The sequence below is a fragment of the Erythrolamprus reginae genome, chromosome 10, assembly GCF_031021105.1.
Source record: "Erythrolamprus reginae isolate rEryReg1 chromosome 10, rEryReg1.hap1, whole genome shotgun sequence".
NCBI classification, from domain to species: Eukaryota; Metazoa; Chordata; class Lepidosauria; order Squamata; family Dipsadidae; genus Erythrolamprus; species Erythrolamprus reginae.
The window spans coordinates 35598490-35620582 of NC_091959.1; the positions used below are offsets into that span (position 1 = coordinate 35598490).

A 22093-nucleotide genomic window follows, 5' to 3' on the forward strand; every position below is an offset into this window, starting at 1 on the left:
TTTTCAAAAATTAAAGGAACTACACATTTTCTGAATCCAGTCCTTGAAGTGTGGAGGAATAACCACCTTTTCAGTTTCCTGGTGCAATTTACTGAGCAATTTCCCACAACCAATGTGACCAAATTTCCACAAATGTTTTTGGAATATGATTAGAACATTTATCCACCTTTCTAGTTATATGTTGTTAGCTGCCCCGAGTCTACGGAGAGGGGTAGCATACAAATCTAATAAGTGAATGAATGAATGAATGTGCTACAGAAAGGAACCAGTCGTGCTTCGGGCCAAATCATATGGGACAATGTATCATCAGACTTTTCTGTTGCCTACAAAGAAAATCAACCCTCCATCCTTTGGGCATGGAATAAAAACTTCCAATGAGTTGATTTTCAACCACAAATTCAAGGAAACAAAATTGATTATCAGATGTTTCATCTCTACAATATTCCATTTATTTATTTATTTCATTTATTCATTTGTTTATTTGTTTATTTATTTATTTATTTATTCATTCATTCATTCATTCATTTATTTATTAGATTTGTATGCCGCCCCTCTCCGCAGACTCGGAGATTCATCATAAATGTTGATAGCTTCCACTTTAATGATACTTTAATTTACTGATATAAACACAAAAACTCCCATATTGCATTCCATATCAAAAAGCTCTGAATGGCATTTTAAAAATCTGTGTATTGACAGTATCCCCATTGGTCAATTGCAAAAGGCCACACGGCTTGGAAGAGCGCATGTAATATGCTCGCTCCATTATGCCAATGCCAGCTAAAGAAATGTGATTTCACATTGTGTATATAGTAATAATTTATTAAATATATATGCTATCCAACTCCCAATGACTCTGGGCAGTATACAAATTGCTGGAAACATTGAAAAAGAAGGAGTAATAAAAAAACAAATTAAGATCACATAAAGGGGGAAAATTAGATCTTGCCCCCCTGACCAATAAATGTGATGCATGGTATGATTGGATTGTTTGATTGAGTATTACATTGGGGTTTTAGTTGTAGTTTTTAATGTATTAGATTTGTCTTGTACGCTTTGTTTCTACATTTATTCTGTGAGCGGCCCCAAGTTTTCAGAGAAGGGGCGGCCTACAAATCTAATAAATAATAATAATAATAATAATAATAATAATAATAATAATAATAATAATAATAATAATAATAAATGACTAAGAATAGAGAACTCAAATATGGGGCCATCTCTGGATGTTTTTTGAGACTCCTGAAACATCTGGTTCTTGCTCATCTGTCAAAAGTATTTTAATTGACAAAGTACCAGTTTAGCCTCTTATCACAGGGGTCTCTTTCATTCACCTTAGTATTGTTTAATTTTCCCATTCTGTACACTTAAATTGTACATTCTGTACAATTAAATTCTTAGTTTGTCCTTATTATTTTTATTTCAGTTTGTATCCTAGGAGTAAAAGCAGCACTAAAAATCAAACAATCCACCCTTAAATTGTTCTCCATTCTACTCGTTGTTTTGTGTTCTGCCTGTGAAGGAACTGTTTGAAATGTATTAGACTTAAGCAGAGACAAGGAAATTGTTCTGGGAGGAATCCATGTTGGGGGGATGGGGGGCATACAGGGCAGATTGTAGATTGGGCCCCCTTGAAATGCAGATTCTGGGGGATTTCAGTCTAGATCTTACTGTAAGAAAGCCTTGGGTCACACAGGCTGCACGGGTCACACAGAAGGAGACTCATATCCAGGCAGAGCTGAACCTCCTTGCCAGTCATGCTTGTTTCTGTTTACTTGATATGAGAAAAGGGGGAGAGGGTTTCTGCTAGGGTATTTATGCCATTAGATACCAATATGGAGCCACTTTCTTCTTCTTCTTCCATAGGTCCTTGTCCCGCTGGAGCTACAATCCCCCGAACTCCACTGAGCCCGAGTCCTTTGAAAACCCCTCCGGCAGCTGCTGTCTCCCCAATGCAGGTCAGTGCACTTACCGGTTTGATCAGGCCTGGCGCAGGTTGGCAGCAGTGACAGCCTTACACCAAGAAACAAACCGAGAATGTTTTCAGGAAAGAGTATTATTTATCCCTGGCTTCCCATAATAGTGCCCAAGCAATATAAGTTGTGTACCTCCTTCTGTCTCTTTGGAGAAGCCATGACTGGCCACGTGATTTCACACCTCTTGAAGTCTCTTACAGAGAACGAGCCACATATTTCTTAGGCTGCAAAGGGGACGGCCTTTTTTAATGACCCACAGTTAGGGAAACGGTGAGACCAGAAATAGGAAAGGCTAGTTTAAAGGCTGATTAACTGGAACAATCAGAACGGCAGTGCCTGAGATCAGAAATCGGGGAGTCCTTTCAGGATTGGATTGTGTGAAAGATAGAAATGTGGGAGAACCCTCTAGCTCCATGAGGGCAAACCTGTGGTACACGGAGCCATATCTACAGGCACGTGAGCCATTGCCCGGGCTCAGCTCTAGCGCATATGCGTGTGCCGGCCAGCTGATTTCTGGCTGGCTCCTCCCCGCCCAGGAGTCTCCATGCGGCTTGTTTTGGATTCCAGGTAAGTACGTGGAGGTTCTGGGGCGGTGTTTTTAGCATCCAAAGCGATTGAGAAGGCTGCTTTTGCCCTCCCCAGGCTCCTGGAGCCTGAGGAGGATAAAAACGGGCGTCCCAGAAGTCTGGGAATGGGCCATTTCTGGCCTCTGGTGGCTTCAGGGAGGCCTGCTAGGCCCAAAACAGGGTGCAGGGGAGGGGAGATCATGCGCGGGAGAGCTTGGGGAAGGTTGTGGATGCATGTGCAGGAGCATTGAATGATGGGTGTGGGCACATGTGCGCCATTGTGTGCACGCACCTGCTTTCGCCATCACCGCTCCCGCTTGTTATTTCTTCCTGTTTTTGCAAGCGCCCACTAGTCAGGAATACCAGCAATACAGGAAGTCCTTTAATGACCAAAATTGAGATGGCAAGTTGATTGCTTAGCAACATGGCCATTAAGCAAGACATCACATGAGCACAATTTTATTGCCAGCTGCTCCATTGCGTCTACACAGCCAACTGTGCAGATCTTGTGAGTGTGAGATGCGGCAACAGTTGTGAATGTGAAGATTGGTCATAAAATTGCCCATTTTTCATCAGTCGGAACTTTGAACCGTCGCTAGATAGGGCTGCCATTAAGCAAGGGCTATCTGCATGATACTTGAGAGATTGGCTTGTCCCCAATTGCTTCTGCCTACCCAGGACAGCTGAGTGGCCGCCCTCCATTAAATGTTGGCATCTTGTGGAACCCTGGGCAGGGTGCCTTCTCTATAGCAGCCTCCCCCCAAAGATCTCCGGGGGTTCCGGAAAGCTTTGGAAACCTGCCTTTGGGTCCCTTGATGCTTGTTATTTGCTTAATGGTCCCTGTTTGGGTTTCTACTAGAAATTCTATTAGACTATGTTAATCTGGACTCTTGGCTTTATTTAATGATTTTAGCTGCTTTTATATCTTTTACATCGCCCAGAGTCTGCTGGGTTTTAGCAGCCAATAAATTTAAATAAATAATGGCTAAATCAGACTTTGTGACCCCCCCAGGGTAGCCGACATCTGGTTTGCCTAACAAATTCCTGCGAAGGGCCCTTAATCTATCAACTCAGTCTTCACCACTGTGACGATTATGTGATAATTAATTACAATGTCATTAAAATATGCAATTGCCCTCTAGGGAACCCGACAACCAGAGTCTTTGGAACAAGACATTTATCTTCACTAGTGACAGACTCACTACTGAGAGTCCAGCATAAGCTGTTGGCTTGGCTAGTTTTGAGCCTGATCTTCTGCCCTTATTTGTTCAGCTAAATCATCCTGACCTTCTGGAGTTAGTGGTGCCTCTCTTGGAGATGTGTTTAAAATTCAGATAGCGGGGTTATAGTCAAGTGGTGAATGTCAACAGTTGAGATTTAGCAAGCTGGTTCCTGTTCTCAAAAATAATTTCCCGCCCAAAGTGTGGAATATCCAACACTGACTTATGACATGGATTGTGGGAATGTCCATATGTCATAAAATTCTGGCAACAAATAGAAGAAATTATTTAAAAGATTTGGCCAAAAAAACCCCTTTCTTCTAAGTTATGTTTATTCCATTGTGGACATGATGATTCCTTGAGTAAACCTAAACTAATGCATATTATATTGCTAGTTAGCAAAAAATGTTTACTAAAACGCTGGCTGGAACCTGCAGTCCCTACAGTAATAGATCAAATGAAGATGGTGATAGATCAAATGAAGCGACTCTTTCATGTAAAACGCAGAAAAATCCAAAAGCAAGTTCACAGCCCCATTTTTTAGAAAATGGAGGGGCTTCCTGAGTACAGTAATACCTCGTTTTACGAACTTAATTGGTTCTGGAAGGAGGTTCGTAAGGCGAAAAGTTCATAAGACGAAACAATGTTTCCCATAGGAAACAATGTAAAGGTGATTAATGCGTGCAAGGGGGAAAAGAAATCGCAAAATGGTGCTCCGCTGTAATCTCTTTTGAATCCAATGACTTGGGAATCAAAAATGATTTATTATATAACTGTAATTATTGTTTTGACACTTTGTCATGTTTTATTGTTTGTAACATAAAAAATTGAAAAAAATAATAATAATAATTTCCCTCTCTTTAGAGACACTCCATCAGTGGACCAATATCTGCTCCCAAGCCGCTTACAACTTTATCAGACAAACGGTCCAGTTATGCAGAAATTCCTGTTCAAGGTATGAAGCATCTTTTGCTATGGACATCAACAGGCCCCAGGATTTTAGAATCCTTCCGTAATTCAGAATCATGCCCTGATTGGGACTGAGCTGGGAGGACCTTTGCAGGAGGGAGCTCAGCTCCACATCTCTACCCCAAGGCGGAGTCACTTGACAGCCTGCCCTATCTTTCTAAGACCTGGCTGGGCTGAAGGGTGGCTGGTTGCCTTTCTCTGCTGGGCCCATACAGAACACAAGAGTGAGTTGTCTTTGGGATAGTCTGCCGAGGATGGCTGAGCCCAAAGGCCCTGAGACATTTCACTGCTCCGGTGGGCCAAAGGTTCCCTCAGCCAATCCCTCCCAGGATTGTTTTAAAAACATGTCAATTCCTGAAGTGTTGCTAAAATTGCCTGTTTAGAAAAACTTTGTCTGCCTTTATGCATTTTATCACATCTGTTGGAAAATAATCACGTCTGGACAGATCCCTTCTGCCCTATGCTGATGCTTTATTTATTATTTATTTATTGGATTTGTATGCCGCCCCTCCCCATGGACTCGGGGCGGCTAACAACAGTGATAAAACAACATGTGACAATCCAATAGTAAAACAATTAAAAACCCTCATTATAAAACCAAACATACATACAAAACATACCATGCATAAATTGTAAAGGCCTAAGGGGGAAAGAATCTCAATTCCCCCATGCCTGACGGCAGAGGTGGGTTTTAAGAAGCTTATGAAAGGCGAGGAGGGTGGAGGCAATTCTAATCTCTGGGGGGAGTTGGTTCCAGAGGGTCGGGGCCGCCACAGAGAAGGCTCTTCCCCTGGGTCCCGCCAAACGACATTGTTTAGTTGATGGGACCCGGAGAAGGTCCACTCTGTGGGACCTAACTGGTCGCTGGGATTCATGCATGAAAGCCTTTTAGGGCAGCTCCTATTGGTGAAGATATTGTACTTTGAAAGTGGATGGGATGAGATCCCAAAAGTTGTAAGAAGCAAGTTTTGTGCTTTATGAGTGGAGCATTTTAGAAGCCACCTTCTCTCTGCACAACACATTGCCGGTGTTGATTTTAAGGGGTTTTATACTGCGCTGTTTTTTTGGGCGGGTGGTGGTGGTGGTGGTTATATTGTACATGTAAGGGGTATTTATATTTCTATATTTGGTGTAAGCCACCCAGAGTCCCTCAGGAATGGGGCAGCATATAAATCCAAATAATAAATCCAAATAGTAAATAAATAAGACCAAGCTGCTTTTGAAATAAATATTCCGAATGGCCTCAACTCGTATGTTTAATGAAGGAAAATTGAATGATTAACAGAAAAAGAATTTTTTGAAATATATGTTTGATTATAAGCATTGTTTTAGTATTTGTAATTATGTATTGTTTATATTTCATGGTGGAGAAAAATTAAAAAAAATTATACCCTGAAAAAAATCAGGGGAAAATCCAAGTTCACGTTTTCCTCCATACCACACCTGCACAGATTTCAGATACAACCTACTTTCTTTATTCACTTTTGCTTCTACTGGGACAATATTTCTTGAACCAAAAAAATGAGACAATAGTGAACTGGAATGTTTATTTCTCCATTTCCAAATATTTTTCTGGTGCTTGGTAGGTTTACTTATCAACTTTTCCTTTCAAAGGCCCCTTCCGGTAAGAATGAATGGTTCTCACATCTGGGTGTAGCTCTCTGATTTATGGCTGGACTTTTTAAAATAGACTTTCACAAGAATAGTTTTCATGTGAACAAGGAATAGGCTTCCTTTTGAACTTGGACAAAAAAACAGCAAAGCCTCAACAATAGAAATTCTTCCATGGCTTAAAAGAATACTTTGTACTAGTCTTTTTTAGTTGTTTTTTGAATGCCATTGGCATTATTTAATATACACGGGAAAGTAAATTGGAATCTACAAGAGTGTACTGTATACAGAAATGGAAAAGGGCCCTGCCTGCCAAGCCCTTACATTGGCAGCATTTCCTTCTGCCCCAGATCAGAAAACCCTTCATACCTCTGTTTTATGCAGCATCATTTGGTTTATTTTACTGTTATCTCCTTTTAATAGAGAAATAATTTTCAGTGTGATTTGGAACAAAAGCTTTCCAAAGTTAAAATTCAACAAATACAGTGCAATGAAAGTAGGGTGATAATCTAGAGAAAAGAAATAAATTTATTTATTTATTTATTTACTTACTTACTTACTTACTTACTTACTTACTTACTTACTTATTGGATTTGTATGCCGCCCCTCTCCACACTCGGGGCGGCTAACAACAGTAACAAAACAGTATAATCCAATACTAAAAACAGTTAAAACCCATTATATAAAAACCAAACATACATACAGACATACCATGCATAAAATTGTAAAGGCCTAGGGGAAAAGTGTATCTCAGTTCCCCCATGCCTGATGGCAGAGGTGGGTTTTAAGCAGCTTACGAAAGGCAAGGAGGGTGGGGGCAATTCTAATCTCTGGGGGGAGTTGGTTCCAGAGGGCCAGGGCCGCCACAGAGAAGGCTCTTCCCCTGGGTCCCGCCAAGCGACATTGTTTGGTTGACGGGACCAGGAGAAGACCCACTCTGTGGGACCTAACTGGTCGCTGGGATTCGTGCAGCAGAAGGCGGTCCCTGAGATAATCAGTATGCACGCTAACAATTTAAGACATAAGACATAAACAATTTAAGACATGCTGTTTTTTATTACTGTTGTTAGCCGCCCTGAGTCTACGGAGAGGGGCGGCATACAAATCCAATCAATCAATCAATCAATTAATCAATCAATCAATCAATCAATTGAGGAAAAGTGTATTCAGCCCATGGAAGAAGAAAAGAAAAGCCAATTTTTGCTTGCAGAGTAATTTCCAAGCCAAGTTGCAGCACCAGAAATATTCTGTCTTGCAGCCCAAGTGACCAATTCTTCATAGCTGAAGGTAGCATGATTCTCCTCTGCCCTTGAAAGGGATAGATGACATTTTTTTAAAAGTCTCATGTTTGGGACCCACCACATATGGAGCAGTAAGCCAGCTTGTGCATACGTGCACATATGCGCATACACACAACTACTCGGTTTTGATTGTATTGGGTCGTCCACTCCGCCACATCTCCCTGTAGGCAGGATTAGAATTGTTCTGAGGTTGAGTTGACGCTTCCTCATTCCCTTTCTGTGCAGATCATTTGCTGAGAACTTCTTCTACCAGCAGACCAGCTTCTCTGCCAAGAGTTCCTGCTATGGAAAGTGCTAAATCGCTCTCTGGTAAATAACTGGATAATAATGAGTACTATGGAGGCAAGCAATTCTTCCTATACTGTGCTGTGAGCACCCTTAGAAAATGTACATTTGTAAGAGTATGCAAATAGGACTTGTAGAGATGTTGTCAGGAAGGACCACTTCATTATAATATTGGGGGTTTGTGAAATAATGCATAGAAATGGGTGAATCTCAACCTTAGCTTTAGTCTAATCCCAGTGAGCACGGGTGATATGTAAGGAAAATGGTTATTGCTGTGTAATTTTTCTTTGTCTGTAACCGGACACAAGAAATGTAGATAGTTTAAAGCAGACACAGGAGATTTGTTCCTTGCCTGATGCATTTTGAGATTAAATGTGTGGAATAGAACTTCTACCACTTAGATCTAGATCAGGAGAGTAACTGCAATGAAATAAAAATGGGTTCTTTCCGAGTAACATCTGAAGCCCTTAGAGTATCTTCTTTGAAGTTCAGCAACACACCTAGCTCTTGCTCCTTTGACCAAACTCAGTGGTGGCAGCGTCTACTGGTTGTTAACGGTGCTAAAATGCTCAGGTTGCAAATGTAGGATCTAGTATGAAATTGAACACCAGGCTTTCTAATTTTCCATCCAAGTGTCTCGCCGAAGCAGCGAGGAAATCAAACGGGAGATGACGGCTCCTGATGGAACATCTCCAGCCTCCCTTGTAGCAATTGGGACCGCTTCGCCACAGTTGTCGCTCTCGTCTTCACCAACAGCATCGGTCACTCCTACCACACGGAGTCGAATAAGGTACAGCTCACTGCTCCGTTCCATTTGGGCCTTGACCAGCAGAGTTAGTGAGGTTCATCACCTCGACCCCCAGTTGGGCTTCCTAACCCTGAGCATGCCAGCGAGGGCTGACTGGCACCTGCCTTGTCAAAACATTCACTGGCCTTTGTTTGTGGGCTATTGAAGCATTTCCTTGGCTGGATGCCTCTTGGCTCTGGCCAGTTCCCCAGCATGGATGGTGCAAGAATACGCCCCTCTCTCATTCCTGCACCCGTCGAAGTCCAGTGCCTCATGGAGAGAATGAGCTGAGATAGTATTTAAAATGCAGCCTGTGAGCTCCTTTAATGGTGCATGAAGCATATTTGGATACTGCAAAAAAAAGCAGTCCGTTGAGGCAGCAATAGTCCATTGAAGGGAACTTAAAACATGGGTTTCTGCTCAACTGCTTTGGTACTCTGAGAAAAAAGAAAATTTTTCATACATGACCCTCTTGTTAGACTTTTTGGGAGGAATTCTGCCCCTCGCGTAATTCAGTCCCCCGTGCTTTGCTAGGTGCAGTTAGAGCAGTCTTCCAGTTAAAGGCCCTTTAAAGAAAGGGTGGCAGCAGCAGCAGCAGCTCTTGAGGAAGACGTTCGCTGTTACGCAACTCTCCAGACTTGCACTTACAGCCACCAGTTGCCTCTTGAGTTGAGTTGAGTCTTTGTTCAGTTCATGTCGGGCAGGAAAGATCCATTTATTGCTAATCATGTCAGTACACAGGAATGTTCTCAATTAATTAAGGGTTTTTCGTTGTTTTATTAAATTTGATTGTTACATGTTGTTTTTTATCATTGTTGTTAGCCGCCCCGAGAATCCAAGGGTGGATTGGACTTAGTCTGCTTGTGGCTCCATAGGGATTCAAGGCTGATGCCTCGTTCACCTCTGCCCCCAGCTTCTGCCCCCCCCCTCTCCTCCTATGTCTCTCTGGTTCTAATTCGGTTTTCAGGGGCACCCAAAACTTTGTCAGCACTTCTTGTTTCCATCTACCGCCCTGAATCTTCTGCTCTCAAGAATAGACACCTCCATTCCACTTGGTGCTTCTCCTACTGGTTGTCCTTCCAGCTTGCTCGAGAGGACAGCCACCTGCTTTGTCAGATTTGTGTGCCTCGGCATTCTCCACAGGTTCCCAGCAAAAGTCCCTTCCTTTTTCAAGTTGAATGACATATTTTGGGTGGGTTATTCCAAATACGTCTTGACTACTGAAAAAAGAGCTTTCTAGAATATGATGCTAACCTAAGGTGAGGTAGCTGGATTTGAATAAAAGAATGCTTTTTTAAAAATGTAGTTAAAACTGGGATCTGTTTTTTAGTAGATGCTACCAAATAGTGGTTTTGTCTGCTAAATGGTGGTTAGTCTGCTAAAATGCTTAAATATTTGTTTGTTTTGCTTGTAAGCTGCCCATTCCCCAAGGCTGTAGGTAGCTAACAATATCAAAATATAAAATATAATCCCCTAAAATGATTACCTTCAACTTCTACTCATGTTACTTTGATTCAAACCAACATTGCCCAACTTGTAGTAAGATAATTACATTGTAAAAGTAGGTATTTTATTTTGAGCTAACCAAATGTAAATTTGTAGTACTACCTGATGAAAGGATAGGATATGAAGCTGTGTGGTTTTTTTAATATATTAGTATGAATGTTAAATAATTAAGTATTGAAATAAGGTTATTCTTAGTAATGAAAAAAGTATGGCTAAAGATTATGCCAGCATAAAAAACAGTTAAACTGGTTTGGGGTTGGAATGCAGCTGACCTAACAGACAGACTCATTTGTAAGATTAATATTTGTTGTAAACCACTTCTCATTGTGTGTGCATACAGTTCATTTTATTTGTTTCCTGAAACATTATTTTCAAAACAAAGAACTTGACATAAAATGTGTTCCTCTCTGGAATTCAGAAACAAGCTGTACTGTTCTTTTGCAATGTTACGGATGGTTGGATTTTTGTTTTCTTTCTAAAGAAAGATTTGGTTTAGACTTTGAAAATATTCTTAGCATGTAGTTTATGTTCTTACATCCATAGGTATCTAGTTAAAACGCTATTAACCAGACCCATAGATGAGGAAGTGTGGCAAAGCAGTGATAATTCTAGGAAAGCCTTGCACAGACATTGAAGATCTTTAGGAATGTATTTATTTATTTATTGGATTTGTATGCCGCCCCTCTCCGAGGACTCAGGGCGGCTCACAACATATATAAAACATAGTAATACATCTAATCAAATTAAGATGTGCCTTTTGGTTAGAGCCTCCACCCCCCCTCCAGATACATGGCTGGCCCCAACCCAGTTGACCTTCGGAAAACCTTCCAAGCCTGGAGCCCCATCTTGCAGGGCTTCTCTACCATGGCTGCTTGAAGGTGTGTGGACCTCAAATCCTGGGAGGGATTCTGGGAACTGGTCCACACAGGTTCAAGTGGCCAAGGAACACTGGCCTATTGGGGGGTTTTGTTTATAATTTTCATTGGATTTCCATTTCATTGGAGTTTCTTTCTTTTTTTTGCTTTATTGTCTTTTGGTTTATTGTAAATTACACAGAGGCACAGTGTTCAAGTTGTGTAGCATATACATTTGTGGTCATTTCTGCACATTTGTGGTCCTGAAGGCGGCTGTTCTGCCTTCTTTCCCTTTTTTCTGAAAGGAAAAGGCCTCGGTTACTTGAGAAAAACAAGCCTCATGAAAGCCCTATGAAGTTCTGTCTCAAACTTTATCCCCACCACCACCACCACCTTGTCAGCACAGACAAGACCTCCTGGGGCTTCGAGCTCAGTGCATCTCTCTTAGGGGGACACTCGTGCTCCAGGGCTGCTGCACTCCCAAAAGAATTACGGCCTGTTTTTGCCTCTCTATATTTTAAGAGGGTTGCAGGAAGTTTCTGGAGGGGGGCTGTTCTTTTCCACCCACTTGTGTTGCCTGGGTGAAAAGGGTCTCCATCATTAATGCCCCAACCGGTCAAGGTGACCTTCTGGACCAGCCAGGAGTTGCAGGGAAATGTTATCAGTTGAGTCTCTAAACTTGAATTCATGTTTAGGAGCACTCATGTGCATGTATCAAATGCTCCTGACTGACTCCATGATTAGAGTATGCCGCCATTTCCTCAAATCTGCCCCCAAGTGCTGAGCAACCCACCCAGCCCGGCTACAGCCTCTCAGGCAAGGGCGCTGCTGGGTGGCGGCAGGAGGGGCTCTCTGTCCAGGCCTGGCCCAGCATGCAAGGGGCACCTCTCCACGCCTGGAGGACTGTCACTCAGACGAATGTGTCCCTTCTTTCCCAGGGAGGAGAGGAAGGACCCGCTGTCGGCCCTGGCGAGGGAGTACGGGGGCTCCAAGAGGAACGCCCTGCTGAAGTGGTGCCAGAAGAAGACCGAGGGCTACGAGGTAAGTGCGGCTGGGCCTCCGCTTGGTGGGGCACGGGGGGTGCAGAAGCAGGCGGAGGGCAGGGCCAGGTGGGGCCACCCTCCGCCACCTCCGGCCTGGGGGAGCCGGTGTGTCCTGTGCTGGCAGGAACAGATCCTGAGCGTCCCAGCCAAACAGTTATTAATAGCTGCTCTGGTGACTTTGCCCAAGGTAAATACCTTTTCTGACAGAGGAGCTGGCACTCCTGTTCCAGGAGGCTGAACTGGCTGTTTTTTCCTCACGCATCTGTGACGGGAGGAAGGGGGCGGAATGGAGCCTCTTGGGAGGAGGAGGAAGGCAGCCGGGGCTGAAAATAATATCTCGGGCTGTGGGAGTTGATTCCCTGCTCGGAAGGACCCTCGTCCTCTTGTTCCGTGCTCCCCTTGGGGTTATTCCGAAAGGGAGCCTGCGGACTGGTCTTTTAACTCCTTAACTCATGCTCTCGCTGCAGCTATCGCCACATGCATCTCTTTAAGTTGTTGTCCCATATTTGCAAATGCCATTAAAAGTGAATCCATTTCCCCCCCCCCCCCCAAATCAGGAGTAGACGCCATTTTCTCCTTGTTCTCTTTTTTTACTCACAGTTTAAAACGATAACTTTCTAGTTGCTTCTCTTTTGAGATGATCCAAACATGTTTTCAAGATCTCGATTTGATTCTCTTCCTCTCAATCCACTTTTCGCCAAGTCTGAGAGGGTTATCAGGGGTTAATATTTACTTTTCTAATTCACATTTAAGAGCGTCCCGTAGAGGCATCTAACTCAGGCGACGCATGCGCAAATCCCCCAAGGCGGCTCATTCTCATCAGTGCCATCAAAACCCCCCAGAGATGGTGAAGCTCAGGGACTCCCTTGGCTGCTTTCCACAGAATCGCTCCTGTCCATCTCTGGTCAGCCGGGCTCTTCTCTTGTGGAATGAATCTGGGGGGAGGGGGTTGTATGTGTGTTTTATACTCACACTCCATATATACCTCGTTAGGCTGGAAACTTAGCCATGTTAGCCTAAGCTCGTTCTGCCTCGATAGGTTTGCATTTTTTAAAGAAATAGAATGATTACTTAATTTTAAATTCCCAAATAAGATTTCAGTAAGCCTTGTTTTCATTATTTTTGCATATTACCCAGATCTTCCAAATTTTTCACTTATGCTTTAAATATGCCAGGTACTGGCAGAGCCAAGCAGGTTGGTTTTATATATTTTGTAGTTCAGGTGGAATGCTTCAAAGGAAATGTTCAGGAAATGTAACTGCCGAAAATTTCTACACAGCCAGTCTGGAAAATTCATGGCAATTCACAAGACAAACGCAGTCCCCAACAGCACCATTTGAAGTCACAGTGCTACAAAACAAGTGGTACTTAAGGCCATTCCCTGAGGTTGTGGCCATCGCAGTGTTCCCACAGCCATGGGGGGAGAGACGGGCATCCAGATGTGGCTGCAATCACACAATTGAAATTTTTGGCATGGTCTGCAAGTAACATCAGTGCGGAGGTGACCTATGGGTTCACTTTCAAGTCCTCACTTAACAGCCCATGCACGTCTTAGTGACAACAGTGGGGACCACTGGAACTGCCATTATAAGCAGCACAGTCACATGACACATTGCCCTTGGTGATCCACTCACTTAGCCATAGCAGTTCCGCTATTCAGCAGACAACAGAATGTCCACAGTAAAGAATTGGAATAAAAATAATATTTCTAAGGACAATCAGAATTGGTATGGTGTAAAATGTTTTGCAGTACAAATCCTCTTTGGATCACTTTGCAGAATTCCCCAACTTTTCCGGCTTTGCAGACTGGGGAGACTCTCAGAGTTGTTGGTCAACACTTCCTCCTTTTTTTTGCTATCCTCCTAACTGCCACCCAGTTAATAAACATGTGCCTGATTCCTATGCCCTAAATATTTACTTTGGATGTACTCAGGGAATCCCTGCCCCCCCCCCCAAATACCCTCATTTAGATTGGGACGTGCCCCCATTTGATCTGAGTACTTCAGTGCAGTACTTTACGTTGCCTTTAAGGAAATCTTTGATTCAGTTCCTCCCGGAGACATTGAGTGTTTGACCGAAGCAGAGAGAGATCCCTGAGGCTGAGTCCTTGGGTCAGCTTGCCCTCCTGAAAGGGTTTTTTCCCCATCCCTGGGAAGCCAAACCGACTCCAATTGATTGACAGAATCTTTCTTCTCATTCCAGGCAGTTTAAAGTTTTAATTGTAAGCTATACACTTACAAAAATATAGGGCTAAAAACACCCGCCCTTATTATGGTCCTCTTGTAGGTTCTCCATTGTCCTTTATTGCAGTGTTTCCCAACCTTGGCAACTTGAAGATATCTGGACTTCAACTCCCAGAATTCCCCAGCCAGCATTCGCTGGCTGGGGAATTCTGGGAGTTGAAGTCCAGATATCTTCAAGTTGCCAAGGTTGGGAAACACTGCTTTATTGTATGTTGCCTCTTCCATACAAGACACATTTTCCCTTTGCTCAAATTGGTTTATTCTGCAGATTCTTGGCCACAGGTGTCAAGCTTGTTGCGTCACGTTTCCGCCACGTGATGTGTCATGATGTTTTTCCCCCTTGCGGAGCTGGGGTGCTTGTGATGCATCCAGTTCCCACAGGACTCCAATTTGACCCCCTTGGTCTAGGCAAACATGCAGGCTTCCTGTGGAGCTGTCCTATGTTTGTCTGCTCAGATACGGTTCAAGGCCAAGCAACTGCTGTGGCCGTCGTGCTACCCTTGGCACCTGACATTCATAACTCAATGATTGGACATCGTGGTTAACTACAATCAGGAGATAGTCTTCCTTCGACAAGATGTAGCTGAGGCTCATAGATATCAATTGATACCCTCGTCTCAACATTAACTGTTTCAGGTTATTTTGGGGGGATGGGGGGTTTCCCCATATCTCAAATGCGGTGCCTCTGTTTTTATGGGTCTGTATTCAAAGAAGGTTGAGATGTATGAGTCCCCATGCTTAATAGCATGGACCACCCAGTGCTCAGGGTGGTGGTGGTTCTAGAATAGAATAGAATAGAATTTTTATTGGCCAAGTGTGATTGGACACACAAGGAATTTGTCTTGGTGCATATGCTCTCAGCATACATAAAATAAAATATACATTTGTCAAGAATCATGTGGTACAACACTTAATGATTGTCATAGGGGTCAAATAAGCAATGAAGAAGCAATATTAATAAAAATATTAGGATATAAGCAACAAGTTACAGTCATACAGTCAACATGGGAGGAAATGGGTGATAGGAATGATGAGAAAAACTAGTAGAATAGAAGTGCAGATTTAGTAGAAAGTCTGACAGTGTTGAGGGAATTATTTGTTTAGTAGAGTGATGGCGTTCGGGAAAAAACTGTCCTTGTGTCTAGTTGTCTTGGTGTGCAGTGCTCTGTAGCGACGTTTTGAGGGTAGGAGTTGAAACAGTTTGTTTCCAGGATGCGAGGGGTCAGTAAATATTTTCCCCGCCCTCTTTTTGACTCATGCAGTATACAGGTCCTCAATAGAATAGAATAGAATAGAATTTTATTGGCCAAGTGTGATTGGACACACAAGGAATTTGTCTTGGTGCATATGCTCTCAATGGAAGGCAGGTTGGCAGCAATTGTTTTTTCTGCACCACAATCAGGTTTCACAGTAGGGAGCCTACAAGACTCAGGCCACAGGGCCCTTTGGATGCTGAGCCTTTCTCCTGGGGGTGTTTCTGCTTCATTCCACGTGCCACATGCCTGAAATGGTGTTTCTGGCAGATCTGACACCAGTTAGATTAAAAAAACTCAGCTAGGAAAGGACCTAAGGAATTAATGACAAGTGGTAGTTGTAGCTTTTTGTTTTTTACACTTTTGTTTTCTTTATTGATGTCAAGTGATTTACAGTGCTATGAATCCCCAAAAGGCACCTTAAAAAGGAATATAGTGAGCTAAAGTTGAAATGTTGGGATGTAGCGAACTCTACGGCTAGGAAAAGGTCAGGATGGACATTTTCAAAGAATTCTGACATCACTTGGAATCATTTTATGGGAAGGGAGCTGAGTTTCTCTGCCTTGTATATTTTAATATTTAAATAGATCTTTTTAATCAAGATACATTCATGTGTTTTTTTGGTTTTGTTCTATTTATTTTTACACATGTGTTGCTGTAGATGGTCCAAACTGAGTAAATGATTCACTTATTTCTGGAGAATTTGTTTTTCCCATTTATATTGTGACTACATTTTCCCAGCCCTCCATCAATTTGCAGCCTCATTAAAGGGCAGTTAATCCACCGGTTCGTTTCTGCAGCTATCAAATGTCGTTTTCTGATATTCTGATACACATTTCCACAGAATGGAAAGGAACAAACAGAATAATGTCAGAGAAGGATTGTCTAGCTAACAAATACATTAACCTGATGCCCATTTGTATAATGGAATTAATCCTGCATATAGAAAAATACAATTGCTTTCCGAGTATGGATCGGCCATAGTTACCTAAACCAACATTTCTGTGCTGACAAATATGTTTAATTGAGAAAAAAAAACTTAGCCATCTGTGTAAATGATTTCTAAGTGGTCTCTTAGCAAAATGTTAGAGACCTCATGCCCTGGTGTTTGAGTATCACCCAGAGATAGATAAGCCCTCAGCATTTAGTTGTCGGTGGCTTAGCAAATTGAGCAAACAGTGACATGGATGGGAGCAAGGTTGCTGTCAGTCAGCAGTTCTTCCATAAACCTGTTAACATTGATTACAAGCTCCTTTGCAGAACTCCTCATCTACCTTCACTTCCTCAGAATTCATGCTAAGTTGGGCATTTGCCAGTGACTTTAAATAGTTGAAACATCTCATATGAAACCCCTGAATCGGGCGTTGTTTCCACCCTTTCAATGGATCAAGAACCTAAGTAATCTCCAAGGCTGCCAGAAACATAGAAACCTAGAAGACTGACGGCAGAAAAAGACCTCATGATCCATCTAGACTGCCCTTGTACTATTTTCTGTATTTTATCTTAGGATGGATATATGTTTGTCCCAGGCATGTTTAAATTCAGTTACTGTGGATTTATCAAGAAATCAATGACTATGGCAGGGATCCCTGCCAGATGCGTTTGAGCACTAAGCATTTCTTGCCATCCACAAGACATAAGAAATCAAGCAAAAACACTGTTCACACCAGAAGCTTGAGCACCCCAGAGAGAAAGAGAAGGCCTTCCTCCCAGGGCGTGATGGTGGGGAGGGGGCACCCCTTGATTCAGAGACCACAGCAGGGATTTTGAAGCAGGCAAGCATCCATCTGTCCATCAGGGAGGCTCCAATTTGGTTTCCTGTTCTGAGCAGGATGCTGATTGGCTTTGATTGCTTAAGGCAGTGTTTTCCAATCTTGGCCACTTGAAGATATTTGGACTTGAACTCCCAGAATTCCCCAGCCAGAGAATGCTGGCTGGGGAATTCTGGGAGTTGAAGTCCAGATAGCTGGGAAATTCTGGGAGTTGAAGTCCAGATATCTTCAAGTGGCCCAGGTTGGGAAACACTGGCTTAAGGGACTCTATGATTCTTGGAGGCTAGCAGCCCATGCTCTTCTTTCTTCCTCCATTTTTATTTGCTTTCTGTTCCATTTTAATTTTTATCTGTGTTTTGGTTCTGAGAAGACATGTTTTTTTCTTACCTGCTTTGGTTTCCCCCCAATTCAGAATATCGACATCACCAACTTCAGCAGCAGCTGGAACGATGGCTTGGCGTTCTGTGCTGTCCTCCATACTTACCTCCCAGCACACATTCCCTACCAGGAGCTGAACAGTCAGGACAAGGTAGGCTGCCCGAACCTGCCCAGGCCAGGAACCTTCCTTCTGGGCACAGTCTTCACGGCTCCCTTTCTACGCCTGCAGTTCTTTCTCTCAGTATAGGCCCAAGAGGAACTGGGCAAGGCTGCGACCCAATTTCCGCTTGACCTGCACCCTCGCAGGCATCCCGCTTGGAGCCGACTGGAAAGATTGTGTCCAAGGGATAAGGCTTAAATATGATTATTTATACTTACCGTATTTTTCAGATCATAAGTTGCACCAGAGTATAAGATGCACCTTAGTTTTGGGGGAGAAAAACAAGAGGAAAAAATCTGCCTCTGCTTCCCAGCAATTTGCCAAACACCAAACAGCACTGATGATATACACTGTCTGCTGTGTATTTCTGTGCATGTGTACCTGAACTCTTAGAAATAGCAAAGAATTGGAGAAATGTACATTGTGGCAGTATATTAATGCCAGAAAGTTTTCTTAAATGTAGTCCCACTAACTCCTCCCAATTATTTAGATAGATCTACTCCAAACATAACTAAGCCAGGGTTTAACTATGCTGCCTTATCTTAATACTAAACAGGACACCCAAGTTTTCACCCTTTTGGGGGGCAGGGGTAGTTGGCTCTTGTTGACTTGTGGACTTCAACTCCCAGAATTTCTGAGACAATCATGCCAGCTCAGGAATTCTGGGAGTTGAAGTCCACATGTCATAGAAGAGCCAACTTTGCCTACCTCTGTTTTTGGGGGTAAAAACTTTGAAAATACAGTATTTATTGATATGCCTCCCATCTCACTGTCACTCTGCAAAGGGACTCTGGTGGCTTTCATTTAAAGAGAAGAGCACCAAAGATGATTAAAGGACCAGAGGCTAAAAAATTTGAAGAACAGTTTCAGGAACTGGGAATGGCTAGTCAATTGAAAGAAGGACGAGTGGTGATACTTAGCAGTCTTCCAAAACCTAAGAGGCTGCCAAAAAGAAAAGGGGGTCAACCTATTCTCCAAAGCCCCAGAAGGCAGGACAAGAATTTATTTATTTATTCATTCAATTGTTTATGCCCCCCTTCTCCTTAGACTCAGGGCAGCTTACAACATGTTAGCAATAGCACTTTTTAACAGAGCCAGCCTATTGCCCCCACAATCCGGGTCCTCACTTGACCCACCTCGGAAGGATGGAAGGCTGAGTCAACCTTGAGCCGGTGATGAGATTTGAGCCGCTGACCTGCAAAGATCTACAGTCAGCTTCAGTGGTCTGCAGTACCGCACTCTACCTGCTGCGCCACCCCGGCTCTTGAATCAATGGATGGAAACTAATTGAGGACAGAAGCAACCTAAAAATAAAGAGAAATTTCCTGACCAGGAGAACAATTAATCAGTGGAAGCAGAAATTGTGGGGGCTCCAACACTGGAGGTTTTTAAGAAGAGTTTGGACAACCACTTGTATGAAATGGTATGGAGGGTTTCCTGCTTGGGCAGGAGGTTGGACTCGAAGACCTCCAAGGTCCCTTCTAATTCTTCTACTCTGTTAAACCATAAGGGGAGAAGATGCTTTCCTCAACAACCATTGGTAACACTTGAGTATAAATTGTTACCGTCTTTTAAATTTATTTTTTGTTCCCTTGAAGTTTAGATGATTTACAAGAGAACAAAAAAAAGCATCTTAAGTAAATAACTGTTTAAGACAGTAAAGCAAAACTCACTGTGGACAATATCCAAATACCCAGCAGGATGACCTGGCATGAGGCTCGCTTAGTGGTCTGAGAAAGAGCCAGGGCTGGGAAAAGGGGGGGGGGCAGGGGGGGTGTTGCTCAGTGAAGCTATTTCAGAGGAGCCCCAGAGCTGCAAAACTGCGACTAACGGATGTTTATTAAAAATACATTTGTCTCCTCTGATTTTCTGCTCCCAGAGACGTCAAGTTCTCCTCTGAGTTATGGAAGTCAGAACGACCAGGGGCTGCTAGTAAAGTTCACATTTGTATTGGAAGGAAAGAGCCTTTTCCTGGAGTGTCCAGGCTGCAGCTGCCAGTCCTACATGTGCCGAGAGGTCATCTTCAGGACTGGGGTCAATTTTGCTGACTAACAAAGGGCTCCGACGGGGCTATCAATAAAACACATTTCCACTCTGGGGGTGGGGTGGGGGGGATTTGGAAACTCCGGTGTGTGGGGAAGTGAGCCTCGTGCCCTCCTCCGTGGGCCCTGCCTGTGCTCCCTTCCTCACCGCAGGGGTCTCTGCTTGTCACAGGACAGGCCCTCTCTTCATCGCCAACAGCCTTCTGTCCCTCGAGTTCTGCCGCTACAAGGTCACCCACAAGTATATTTGACAGAAGGGGCCTTGGAGGTCTTCTAGTCCAACCCCCTGTTGTGGCAGGAAATCCTATGCCATTTCAGACAAATGGCAATTCAAACTCTTCTTACAAACTTCTAGTGTTGGAGCATTCACAACTTCTGGAGGCAAAGTAATTAAAGGCAAACTGATGAATTGTTCTCATTGTCAGGAAATTTCATTGTTATTCATTACCAATGAAATTTCTTTTAAGGGAAGAATATACACTGCTCAAAAAAATAAGGGGAACCCTCAAAAGAGCCCATCCTAGATCTGAATGAATGAAATACACTCACTAAATATTTTGTTCTGTACAAAGTTGAATGTGCACAACAGCAGGTGATATGGATTGTCCATCAGTGCTGCTTCCTAAGTGGACAGTTGGATTTCACAGAAGTTTGATTGACTTGGAGTTATATTGTGTTGTTTAAGTGTTTCCCTTTATTTGTTTGAGCACTGTAGTTTATTTCCATTAGAAGAATGTGTGATCAATTGTGAAAGGCGAAGGGCACCCAATTTTTGTAAAGGTGTACAGGTGGTCCTAATAAAGGAGATAATAATTGAAGCTGAGGGCTGACATGAGGGGCCCTTGATGCTCTTGGGCTTTCTTGGCCATTCCCCAAACTGGCGCCCATGAGGTTACAACAAGCAGTCCAGGGGCCCCAGGGGTTACCGCCATTTGTTGTTTGTTTGTTTGTTTATTCATTCATTCATTCATTCATTCATTCATTCATTCATTCATTCATTCATTCATTCATTAGATTTGTATGCCGCCCCTCTCCGTAGACTCGGGGCGGCTAACAACAATATAAACAACAGATAACAAATCTAATATTTAAAATTAAAAAAAAACCTTATTAAAAAAACACAAACATACCATGCATAAATTGTATATGCCTTTTGGGGGGGGGGGGGGAGAGGAATATCTCAATTCCCTGAAGCTGACGACAGAGGTGGGTTTTAAGGGGCTTATGAAAGGCAAGGAGGGTAGGGGCAATTCTGATCTCTGGGGGAGCTGGTTCCAGAGGGTCGGGGCCGCCACAGAGAAGCTCTTCCCGACATTGTTAGTCGACGGGACGCCGGAGAAAGCCAACTCTGTGGGACCATACTGGTCGCTGGGATTCGTGCGGCAGAAGGCGGTCCCGGAGATATTCTGGTCCAATGCCATGAAGGGCTTTATAGGTCATAACCAACACTTTGAATTGTGACTGGAAACTGACTATTAACGACTATTCTCAGATACAACAGCATTGAAAAAAGTGACTTACGACTGGTTTTCCACCCTTATGCCCATGGGCATTTGATGAAAGCTCAAGCAGTTGGCAACTGGCATGTACTTGTCACAGTTGCATTGTGGTAGAGTCACATGGTCACTATTTGTACCTTTCCCGGCTGGTTTCCAATAATTTAACTTATGTGACTTCTGTGCTACCCAATCCCATGGGATTCTAGGCGGCTTACAATAAATGATACAACACAGTGATACAAAAGTCAAATACAGTGATCCCTTGTTTATCGAAGGTGTTGCATTTCAGGACTACCCGCGATAAACGAAAAACCATGAAGTAGGGACGCTATATTTACAATGTAAATATAGCATTAAAGAAAGTAAAAAGGACGGCACACTCTCTGCTGCCGGCCCTCGCCCAGCGCTCCTTTTTACTGACCCTAGAACACCATCTTTCAGCTTGTGGCGAGGGGGACGTTCGCCCAGGTCTGCCTGGTGCACCAGTTGCAGCCCTATTTGGACAGGGAGTCTTTTACTTGCAGTCGCTCATGCCCTCCTCACCTCGAGGTCCGACTACTGCAACGGTCTCTACATGGGGCTGCCTCTGAAGAGTGTTTGGAGACTGCAGGTAGTGCAGAAACGCAGC

General features: G+C 43.3%; 1 protein-coding gene across 1 annotated transcript in view; it reads left to right on the forward strand.

Annotated features, from left to right (window-relative positions):
- Positions 1-22093, forward strand: part of SPECC1L (sperm antigen with calponin homology and coiled-coil domains 1 like) — a 61442-nt gene that overhangs the window by 31412 nt on the left and 7937 nt on the right. Inside the window, exons 9-14 of the mRNA XM_070761992.1 lie at positions 1867-1958; positions 4627-4717; positions 7869-7952; positions 8562-8718; positions 12014-12116; positions 17799-17915. Coding sequence (XP_070618093.1) covers positions 1867-1958; positions 4627-4717; positions 7869-7952; positions 8562-8718; positions 12014-12116; positions 17799-17915 — 644 coding nt within the window. The remainder of the gene's footprint in view (positions 1-1866; positions 1959-4626; positions 4718-7868; positions 7953-8561; positions 8719-12013; positions 12117-17798; positions 17916-22093) is intronic.